We start from the raw sequence: 11,737 nt of genomic DNA, 5'->3' as shown, positions 1-11,737 counted from the left end.
AAAGGCTCTTCGGGCAAGGCTGAAAGAGAAGGACAGCGTTAACTTTGAGAGGTGCCTTTGTGGGGCCTTAGGTGTAGGCCTTGAGGCTCACAATCAAGGTTAACATTTTAGTGCTCAGGCGTGCCACTGCCATCTTCAGCATGGCAGATGTCGAATGGATGTCAAGTTTTAGTTGTGAATATGCATATGCCCGAGAAACCGTGTTAGATATAACAGGTGCCTTTGTGGGGCCTTAGGTGTAGGCCTTGAAGCTTCCTGTCAAACTAAACTAGTACTTGAGCATATTATATTTGGTCTTTATGATTGTCGGAGTCTTATAACTATTATATTTCTGATTATCCGAGTCTGAGAGGTAGAGCGAACCCAAATAGGTGCCTTTGTGGGGCCTTAGGTGTAGGCCTTGAGGCTTCCCATTAGAGTTCGTTCCTATACTCAAACCATCTAGACCGCAGAATAGAATGAATCCAAATAAGTGCCTTTGTGGGGCCTTAGGTGTAGGCCTTAAGGCTTCCTATCAGAATCCATTACATACTTAAGTGTTCTATGATAATCATGATATAATAGAAATAAAACCAAGAGGTAGGTCGATTACTTGCGCCCCAAGTAACTTCGGACTTCTCGTTTATCAAGGATTGTAGTGGATGGGTTAAGTCCACATAAAGTTCTTTTTTTATGCCTTGAGGCCAAGGACTTTTAAACTAATCAGATTTACATGCCTGAGGGCTTAGGACTTGAATCTGATTTAAACACTGAAGATATATTCAAATCGGATCCAAGTACTGAGAAAGCTTTGTCATCGTGATTTTGCTAGAAACAACTTGCATATAACTGGAAATATACAACATATTGCTAGACTTTAAAGAAAGATAAGACAAAGACAGAGCAAAGCAGGTCGGGCAAGATTAAACCTTATCAATTAAGGCTGATCGTCTTGCAGGTCCCTATCTTTGTAGTTATGTCAAAGGTCTGAAAGCTTAGAGGTGGAGAGGGGAAAGGAGAATACAAAAGGTGAATCGATACTACAACAAGTTCGAACAAGGTAGCAGAGCTATTACAGAGGTTGGGGGAAAAGATTATCCCGCGGGGGATGAAGGCTTGGGCTGACTACAGCTTCGTTTTGAAAGGCAAATCTGGCTTTTTGAGCAGAGTTTGTGCTTTTGTTTGTTTGTTTGAGTGTCCTTATTCCTGTCTTCTCTTCCTCCTTTTATAGACGACTCGGTTTGGCTCCTGTAGGGACAGCTTTGCCCAAATGCGGTCTGAGGGTGATGACTCATCAGTTTTATTACATGTAATGCCACCATAAAGTACTTTATGGGCTGTGCAGTCTGATCAGTCTACACCACTTGGTCCTTGGGTAGGTAGGCAAGTGGCCCTTATGAATTGTATCAAGTCAGAAAATGCCCTTTCCTGCTTTCCCAAGTTTCGGCCAGGCCTTGATCTTCTATTCCTCCAGGCCTCCTTTTGGGCCGACTCCATCCTTGGGCCAAAAATTAAGTTTTAATCCAAACATCCTCCTCTTCTCTTCTTTGCAGATAACAGTAATAGTATTAATTCCAAGAAGAAAGAGGATCCAATGCCTACATGTATTTGCAAGCTTTAGTTGGTATTCGAATCTTCAATATTCATGAGACATTCACATATATATTCATCAACTTTATATTGTAAGCATTTTTATAGCAACATTCTATCTATACTAAACGTTGGTGGAAAAACACTGTTCATTAACAGTGCCGTTCCTGTTTTGTCCCTCATCTAACGCACGGTTTTCAGCCTTTTAAAAGATGCTACAGAAATTGTCGATTTTGCCCCTCTGTACAATGAGCCTACATACGGAAAGGTGCTCGAACCTTCTCTCATTTTCTTCCGTTGCTTTTTCCTTTCGCCTGCTCTCTGTTTTTCTGCTTTTCTCCCTGTTCGATCTTCGTGTTTCCTTGCTTCTCTGTTTGTGTTCATCGTCTGCCGTCTGAAAAGGTGGTTTTTCTGGCTGATTGCGGTGTTTCAGGTGGTTTGTCTATTTAATTCTTTTCCTCTTTTCTTTGATTAGGAAGAAAAATTGTAGATCGATTGGTGTAAAATTAAAATCTTTGCGTTTTTTTATCAGTTCTTTCCTAATTTTTTCGTGTTTTTAGCATCGTTGTTTAATCTGATTGCATTTTTTCTTTCAAGATATACTGCTCTATCAATTTTAGGGTTTTTCTGTGCAATCTTGGAAGCCCTTTTCGATTAAGGTCTGTGGGTTTTTTATTTGGAATGTTTTATGCATTTTTTCTGATATTTGTGTTTGGTTGTTCCATCTAATTGCATTTTTCATCTTGGGAAATTTTGATCTGTTAGGTTAGGGTTTTCCTGTACATCGATTGTCTATGCATCGATCCTTCCCTAAAACTTTAAAAAAAAAAGAGGGATGGTCATCCTTAATTTTTGGGTTTTGCTCTGCATGTTTCGGTTTTTTGATGTGGGTGAGGGATATTTTTTTTTTTTTTTTTGTGTTTTAGTTAAATGGCTAAACATTTCTCAGAAACACATGTGGATGATCAGAAAGAGAGAGAGACAGTTAAAAAACGTAGTCTATGTGAGTTCATTGTTGAATATATTAAGAATGATGTGATAAACCGGAGAGGGAATCATCAGCTTATGGATGTGTTAACACATCCAATGTGTTGTAATCTTTTTGCTACTTAAACATGTTAACACATCAATTCTAAAAAAACTTGGTCTGCTACTTTACTTACGATGCTATTGGTTTACTCCAACGATAATGACTAGCTAGGATAGCCTTTCTTTATGTCTTAATTATTGATAGTGCTATCATCATGGCAGGCTATGTTGGAGCAAAAACTGTGCAGGCAAAGACATAAGAGTGATGGATTTTGGAATGAAATGCAGAGGATATCCTTTTGCGCCGCTTAAGTAAAAGTTTCTTCTTCTGTTATGTTTGTGTGTTGGATATTGTAGAAAATTAATATAAGTTGTATATTCATGATAACTGACTGATTAAGATTACTTACAAGAGGTATATATGCAGAGAAGAGCTCAACATGAGGGTGCAAGAGAGCTATTGGTACAATAAAGAAAGGAAATGTTGTACGCCACTACAGCACTACGCTGGGTGCTAGCCAACATGATAACAACACTTACAAGATAACAATAACAATATAAAAATGATTAAGGTGGGAAACATACATTACGTCCAATAGATATCTTTTTCTTGGGACTAATATATGTTTACTGTTCTATTAATTCATTTATTAATTTTATGTGCTGGTCCTTTTAGCTGTTTAGGTTTGGGTTTTAATCTAAAATGCTTTTACCCAATTATTTTGGGGTTTGATTTAAGAGTGTTATATCTTTTTCAATTTTTATTTATACAGATAGTGAAGGAATGGTGAGGATTGGAAGGCAGATGAGTGTACAAGTGAGAGGAAGATTGAAGAAGAAAGCAGTAAAATGCAGTTGGGTCCTTAATGCACTCCTAAAGAATAGATTGAGAAGTTTAAGGTGTGTGTTTTCTGCTCAACTTTGGGAAAAAATTTGCATCTTTTTTACAGTATGTTATTTTCTTTATCTGATTTATGTTTGTTGCATTGTTGATTTTCTTTATTGTTTCAGGATGTTGAGAGTTTGAGAAATGCTGGAGGTATCATCATCTCAGCTTCTGATTTTTAAAACTATCCATCATGGAACCTTGAAATTTTTTTTTTTAAAATTTTTTATTTATATACAATAAGGTCCGGATAGTATAGGTATAATTTTTAATTAAATACTTGAATCTTTGAATTTTATGTCAATTTCATTTGACGTTAATCTGTCACAGCCCGTCCCGGAATTATAAATTCCGAGGACGTGAAATTACAAAAACGCCCTTAAACGGGATTAAGGTGCGTAATTTTGGTGTTTGTTTTACCTAAAAAATTTCTAAACTGTGTTATTTTGTATTTGGACTTTAGGTAGGGTCCTACCTCCCGAATTCCTTCCCCAAAACCCGTAGGTTGTCTCTTCCTCAGCTCTTATCCTTCTCAGTCACACACACTCTCTCTCTTTCTTCATTTCAGACTCTCTCATTCTCTCTCTTACTCCCGAACTCACTCGAACTCACGGCAAACACCAAGAACAACCACAATTCTACACCAACGTCCAATCTAAGATCACCATTGTGATCTTGGGAACTTCACGAGCACGGGGGTATAAGTTTCAGGTGAGTTTCACTTCGAGAAACCCTAGTTTTTAAAGCCCCGTGATTTTGTACTGTTCACGAACTTTGATTTGGTTGTGTTTTAGGCCAAACCAAGATCACCACGAGTCTTAGGAAGTTCCAAGGAGGCTCGGAGTGCCTCGTTTGAACAAAATGGACGTCGGGATCGTTGGGTTCGAGTTTGGCCGAATTTGAGAAATTTTGGAAGGTATGATCTAGTTGTTTTTAGGCCCTAAAACCCTTCCAACGTGATAGTACATGTTAAATGCTTCATTTTGGTATAAAATTCGAAGAAAATGGACGAAAAACGAGTGAGAATAGTTAATTAGAAAATTTTCCCAGTTTTCCGGTGACCGGAGTCCGGCGAGAGTCCATCGGAGAAGAAGCAGGAATATTCCGTTAGTTCTAACGGAATATTCCTGACGCCGTTAACGGAACGGTTAGGTTTTAACGGAATATACTAGGATTTGACGGAATATTCCCTAACTACCGTTACTGTGCCGTTAGCATGCAACGCACGTGGCCGCGCGTGTGGGGCGCGTAGGTCCGTGCCACGTCAGGCGCGTGGGGGCGCGTGAGACCTCCAAAAATTATTTTAAAAATTTGGGGGTGATCCTGAGTTTATGTAGGTCACCGTGGTATATTCATATACCCAATTTGAGCATCGTATGAAGAATTATTTACCTAGTTTGGTTTAGGTGCGTTAATTGTGCGTTAAATGACGTTTTTAGTTATTTCACTTCTAGGTGGGACTTATAACGAGGACGAGCACATCCAGGGGCGTCAAGGGGGTTACGACCCGGCGACATACCAGTGAGTGGGCATTTGTTTTTATATATATACCTATATACTCGATTTCCCCAGAAATCAAATTTAAATGAAAAGTATAGTGAAATGAAATGAAATATGATTTGATTGCCATGCATAGAATGTTATGAATATTATGAACTGTCGTATGATGCATATATGTAAGGTGGTGTTGTGGACGCACAGGTAAGTATTTAATTACTGTTATGTTGATGATGATGATATATTGAGCTCATATCCTGCACCATGGTTTAGTGCTTATAGTATTCACCGCATCGCACGCTCGCCTTGGATCCAAGTAGATGCTGGTCATACAGTCCACGTGGAGTGGGTACGACGGGCCAGTCGTAGAGTGTTAGTGAGATTACGACTGGTGGGTGACCTTAGATTATTGTATACAGATGATTGATGAGAGAAGCACTAGAGCGAATATTACCATGAGTCGTTCAGACTACATTAGGTGGTTCCGACTTATGTGCAGAAGGCCAGACAGGTCACGCGGAGTGACTCCGGCAGAGAGTGAGATTGGTAGATGTTGAGCTCTAGGTTCAATCGTTCAGGGCTATTAGAGGGCCTCCGATTGATTATTTCTTTTACCTGATTATATTATGTTAATGCATTCATACTAAACTGTTGAAATTGGCATGGTACATTCTTTATTGAATCTGTTATAAGATTGATGATCGAGACAGTTGAGATATATATGCTATATACTATTTTTCTGGGAAAGTATACAGGTTTTCCAAAAAGGGGTTATAAATGTGGATTTATGAAATGTTTTGGAAAAGCTTTATTTTCGCCCACTCACGTTTTCTGTTTTTCGCCCCTCCAGGTTCTAGTTGATAGTTGAGGCGTTGGTGGCCTACGAGGACTGCTTCGGCGTTCTGACAGACTAAATAAATGTAGGATTCACCCGAGGGTGTTGTAAAATTAGTTATGATCCTACTTGACTGCACCTAGACGCTTATGCTCTGTTTATGTTTGTTTAGTACACTCTTAAGCACATAGAATGCTAGGTTGTAAATAACTGCATTTAGTGGTTTTCGTTGACTCATATTTTATTATTAAATTGTTTCCGCTTGCGTTATGGTTACGTCACGCTCACGTGATGGCCAGCACGTCCTAGTCTTCGGGTTAGGGTGTGTCAAATCAGTCATTGTTTGTAGATTGCCAATAATCAAAGTGATTAATCACTAATTGGAAATATTTAAAGTGTAATTTTCTATAACCTCTTTTCCTTTTGTACTTTTATTGAATACGTTATCAATTTTCTGTTTAATTATATGATTTCTTATCTTAAGAATGTTTGCATCTTAATACTTAGCTTAAATATGTTAATCTGTCCCTTTTTTATATAGAATTTAGTGCAAGTTATTCTCAATCACACAGGCATCCGTAACATCAGGCTGGCATCCGCAGCTTCACGTGGACATCCGTTCACACAGTGTTGTTACATCTTTTTTATTTGATCAAGCTTTGTGATTGTGTATATATTGGTTGTTCTGTTTTTTAAAATGGTGGTTAAAAGAAACTTTTTGTATTCTTATCAGGAGCGGCTAAGTAGTTTTTATAGTTTAATGTCTAAAATATTATCCTCGGATATAAATCTTTACTGCTTTGTATTCTAGCTGATTTTGATAACATTTATAATGATATATAAATTTGCTCGATTAATATTGTAGTTTAAAAGTCTTGCTTATTCTGTATGACAAGTTATTTTAGTAACATTTACACTGTATTCTGTCATCTAATGACTTTCAGTTTTGTGCTTAAATTGAATTATGCTAATCTGTATAAAATTGAGAGTCATGTTGATAAAAGCTTCGTTTTTATTCTCCTGTTTTTGAAAGTACCCTGGAAATATTTTAAGTTTGTTTTATCTTTATTTGAAAATGAATTATTTTTGTGTTTGCAATCATTTGCAGATTAATTTCAATTTGAAAAAATCTCTGATGCATCTCGGTTCCTACAGTAATTTCAGCTGCTGAAGTAGCTTTCAGCTGTCAAGGTTACTAGCAACATATTTTACCTATTTACCTATTAATTCGAACACATCATAAACTGGCAATAGTTGTTTGGAAGGTTTCACTTTTACTTTATTTATTGTTTGACAAGATTTTACGTAGTTCATGCCGTAATTCTTTCATCATAACTACAATTCTTTCAACATTTAGCACGAGGTTATTTAATTGAAACTCGTTGTTCTAGACAATTTGATTTGTGGATCTCGATCGATTCATTCAAAACGGAAAAATAAGTAACATCAGTTAAACATCCAAATCACATGAAAGTTTTTTTAGTATGACATTCATATCGTTGGGTATAAATATTTGACTTATCTTATAACCCACAATTTAATTTGTTAAATTTGAAAATCAGAGGTAAACTTTATTAAACAAAGAACTACAATAAATTGCCAATAAGGCTGCATAAACAAAGAAAGACTACATCTTAACTAACTTGTTCTCAACTGAATAACAAGTATACTATTTATAATAAACTGACCATAATCTCTAAACGAAAACCTAATTTAAACGGACTGGCCCAAACCCTAAACATATAAGAAAACCCAAACAATAAAAATAAGGGAATTTTTTGAAATGTCATATAAACTTATACACATTTTTTAATTTGTCATATAAATTAATATTTTAAGTGCCATATCAATTTTCCCAAATCATTAATTTGTCATATTTTCCTTAACTCCATTAAATTTTCCATCTAGAATAAGTCACATGTATGGCATATGACTTGTGTTAGGGTTATTTCGGATTTTTGACCTTATTTTCACTAGTTATTATTTTCATTTTATAAAAGAATATTTTTACACTACGTGGTGGAAGAATAAATTGCCTTCGGACATTTGACCTACTTTTCATAAGTTCTTTACTTCTCTGTGGGATGAACTCAAAAATTTTGGCTAGTAAAAAAATATGCCGTGTTCATTTCAAAAACTTATGATTACTAAAAAAGTTCATTATGCTCACTAACATGGAGTTTAACCAATTGCAAGTTTTGAGAATTCAACGTGGTCCATTATGTCCTTAAAAAAGGGGAGTTGAAATGTTTGAAATAACCTTAAAGGAGTGTGGGGAGTTAAAAGGTCTGAAATGAGAGAAATTTTTCTGTTTACCTAGAATATATGCTGACCGGGAGTTCCACAAATAAAAATTAACACATGCATATTTTATTCTTTTTTATTTAAAATGCCAATTATTTTAGAAATTCACACTACAATAATCAGAAGCTCACAAGCATCAATCTGAGATGCCGATTAACCATCTAGTGCACCAACCTTCATCACCTGCCAGCAATTTAACTGGTGTCATCCATCCCTGCTCTCTGTACTTTCTCTTTCTTTTCTTTCCTCTCTTTCTCTCCCACTCTTGCTTCTACTACCTGGAACCCAAAGATTGTCGATGAGACTCATGAAATGTTTGAGAATTCAACGCGGCCTATTCATTCGTTGCCACGTGGCCTCCACCATCACTAAAAACTAAGTATTTAATGTCTTGAAAAACTGATTATTTTGTTTTCTCATATACACCTGAAGTCCTAAAAGATTAGTGATGGTGGAATTCACGTGGCATCGAATGAATGGGGAAGTCCTAAAAAATTAGTGATGGTGGAATTCACATGGCATCGAATGAATGGGAAAGGGAAGGGGTGAAGGTAGTTAACATCCCTCTTATAAATAGATAACACAAACAAAATCATGTTTGATTAAACTCGATAGTTAAGGAATATTTGCATGTGGTCCAATATTTCAGTAGATAAAGTGTTGAGTTTCCACTTATACATCTAGATTCTAAACTTCCCCTCTCCTAAATTATTGTAATAATTTTGAATCTCCCTGGTCCCTCCTCTTAATAATATTAATTAAAAAAAATCTTAAAGGAATATCGAATAAACGCTTCATAGAAAACAGAATGTCTGATTAAACTCGATCGAGAAGACATGGCGTGAGTGCAGTGTCATGATTGGTAAAATACAAGGTATGATGGGAATCTTGGGAATTTGTCAAGTCATGCATGCATGATTAGTTTTGCCATGATTTTTGTTTCTTTTGTTAGGAGAAATATTTTTGTGTAGCAAATTCAAATTTCGATTTTACTTGGAAGTTAAAATAATAGATGAATTTGTGTCTAGACACTCTAGCCTATTAGAGTTACAAGGTCTATATGAAACGAAATTATAAAGAGAATCTTCTAGGGCGGCTTGAATAATCACAAAATCACTGCTTTCGCCTTATTAAGCAAAATGTTCAACTACATAGCAGGGATCCAAGTAGGAATGTCCTACAGCCGCCCTCGCATCTGCTATAAAATTTGCTTCGCGACACACGTGGTAGGAAAAAAGAGCTCAGGAATTTACATGCAAATTTGTAGATCAAAGTGAAGAGATGTCGGGGAGCTGAAAATCTACCATTAATAGCATCGATGAGTATCTTTGAGTTTCCCTCCGCTTCCAAATTGAGAAGGTCTGTAGCCAAAGCCATCTGGAGACCATCAAGTAGGCTTGTCCATCAACATTTGGTCACTGTTGTATGGAAACCCATCCAGTTCGAGCTTGTAAAATTTGCTATGAAATATCGACAAGGCCGGACTTGACTATAATCGTTTTGATCATGCCTATCGGTTGCCAATTAAACAAACTCTAATACCAGTTAATATATGCAAAATAATAATAATAATAATAACAATAATAAATTTAAAAATACCAGGTTTCTTTTTTTATTTTTTATTTTATCAAACGATAGATTTTGTTAGATTAGATATTAGATTAGCCATTAACGGGATTTAAATCCACGTCGTGATGCAAAACCAAGGATGATATACTATAACATAACCCATTAGAAATTGCAAAACCGAAGATGATATACCATAACATAACTCATTGGTAATTAAGTAATCGTGTAACTCGCTAATCCGGAATCAAGCACTCTCACTGGGCTCTAGGAAGATACGATTAGTAATTGTGTCGTGTTTATGTTGAAAAATAATGATATAATTAGTAACTGTACTGTGTTTGGGCTTGCCATAAAAGTGTTGATGTTAATTTCATATCAACCCGAACCCAACATATAAATTTGGTTGTGAGTTTAAGGTTTCGAAATTATTTTTAATTATATTCGACAGAAAACTTCAAAATGCTTATTTGGAGGAGGACTCGACAAGTGCTTCTTTCGAAAGCACCACTTCCAAGTATTTTCCGAAGGCAGCATATGAATCAAAACGCCAAAAATCCAAAACCTTGCATTTTCGCAACCTTATGAAAATCAAAACATCCCTTTGCATTAAACTTAATCATCTTGAGTGATTAATCAGCTTAAACAACACAGAGCTTATTGAGTGATTCATCAAAGTACACAGAACAGTGCACAAAAATCTTCAGAGACTTGCAGATTGAGGCGACCCAACAACATAATCAAGCACGATCACGCTTTCCAAATGCTCCCTGACCTTGTCCTTCTCCGCCTTCGCCAGCTCCTGCTTCGAATCCAAACCTTCAAGCTCCTTCACGCCCGGAAGCACCGCCAGCGACGCAATCGAATACCCTTTTGCCCTCCCTGGCGAGAAGTTTTCCCCAACGCTAATCTGATTAATCTCCCCAAAACTCTCCTTAATCCCTTTAATCACCCCCAAAATCTCTGATTTCGACTCCTCCCCCAAACCCTCCTTCAATTTCAAAAACGTCAGGCGGATTGCAGATCCCGGCGGCGGGACCGCAGGGCCCTGGAGGTCGTCGGCGACCCAGTCGACGGCCATGATGTCGTCGCAGACGGGGAGGACCGATTCTTTCACCACGCTCATGTGCCCCGGGTGCACAGTATAGGCGCTGAGGTCGTCTTTGGAGCTGTAGCGGCTGTGGAGGAGGTGGGTGAAGGCGAAGGGCGAGGATCGGGTGCGGAGGATCGGAGAGGCGGTGAGGTGGAGTGTGAGGTTGAGAGAGGTGAGGCCGTTGAGGTTGTTGACCATCGCGCTGACCTTGGCTGGGTCGGTGTCGTCCTTGACTTTGAAGAGGACGATGTGCTCGATGACTGTTTGGGTGGCGGAGGAGGCGGAGGAGGCGGTGGAGGACATGTTGATTTTGGGGGTGAGGTGGGAGGGTGAGGGTTTGGAGCAACGGAGGATGTGTTTGGAAGGTGAGAAAGTGCGAGAAAATGAATGGGTGAAAAATGTACCGGGTGCACGCAGGGTGAGATTCATATTGTCGCCGAGAAAATCAAACGAGTGCGTGGGACGTGTGGGTGTGTGGTTGGTTTTCTGTTGTTGTATATAGCGTATGACAGTGACAATTGGATAGCTACTGAAAAGTCCAGGATCCTTAATTGGGCCTATATTTGCTCTGATTAGGCCCATTTATATTCTTTTTAATTTTCCTTTTTCAGTTAATCAGGATGGGTGAGTAGGTGTGTTTATTATTTCCCGATTGATATTTTAAATAGCAGAGGGGCGTTGAGGGGGAAGGAAAGGTGCAGTAGCACAGGGCTTCAAATATAAAAATTTGGAGTACAATGAGATATTTTGAGTGTATAATAACACCCTAAAAACGAAAGTTTCTTAATTTTATTATATAACAACGTTATGTATTCAAGTAAAACTTTAAAGTTAGAGGTTTGAAGTTTTTTTTTTTTTCATGTTTGGTTGTTTAAGATAAATTTTTTTTTGATTATTTAGCAAAGGTTATATTTGTAGATCTTTTTACTTATCATTAAGGACACTTGTAAATATGCAA

General features: G+C 37.5%; 1 protein-coding gene and 1 long non-coding RNA gene across 5 annotated transcripts; one reads left to right on the top strand and one right to left on the bottom strand.

Annotated features, from left to right (window-relative positions):
• Positions 1–1,854: 1,854 nt before the first annotated feature.
• On the top strand, positions 1,855–6,281 carry LOC126602218 (uncharacterized). 4 transcript variants are annotated; one of them, XR_007616032.1, is made up of 7 exons: positions 1,855–2,002; positions 2,821–2,910; positions 3,026–3,170; positions 3,372–3,498; positions 3,610–3,637; positions 4,939–5,005; positions 5,832–5,872. It is a non-coding gene; the product is annotated as an uncharacterized LOC126602218 (long non-coding RNA). The 4 variants fall into 4 exon arrangements; XR_007616031.1 differs by lacking the exons at positions 4,939–5,005; positions 5,832–5,872 and adding an exon at positions 6,166–6,281; XR_007616030.1 differs by lacking the exons at positions 4,939–5,005; positions 5,832–5,872 and having other exon boundaries at positions 3,376–3,498; positions 3,610–3,811.
• A 3,987-nt stretch (positions 6,282–10,268) lies between these two features.
• LOC126605330 (stress-response A/B barrel domain-containing protein UP3) lies at positions 10,269–11,376 on the bottom strand. The gene has a single exon (XM_050272698.1). The coding sequence runs from the start codon at positions 11,359–11,361 to the stop codon at positions 10,390–10,392; it is 972 nt and encodes a 323-aa protein (XP_050128655.1). The 5' UTR covers positions 11,362–11,376; the 3' UTR covers positions 10,269–10,389.
• Positions 11,377–11,737: the final 361 nt, after the last annotated feature.

This window comes from Malus sylvestris, chromosome 15 (assembly GCF_916048215.2).
Source record: "Malus sylvestris chromosome 15, drMalSylv7.2, whole genome shotgun sequence".
Lineage (NCBI taxonomy): Eukaryota > Viridiplantae > Streptophyta > Magnoliopsida > Rosales > Rosaceae > Malus > Malus sylvestris.
The sequence above is the reverse complement of the archived record's forward strand: the minus strand, read 5'-3'. Positions and strand labels throughout refer to the sequence as shown.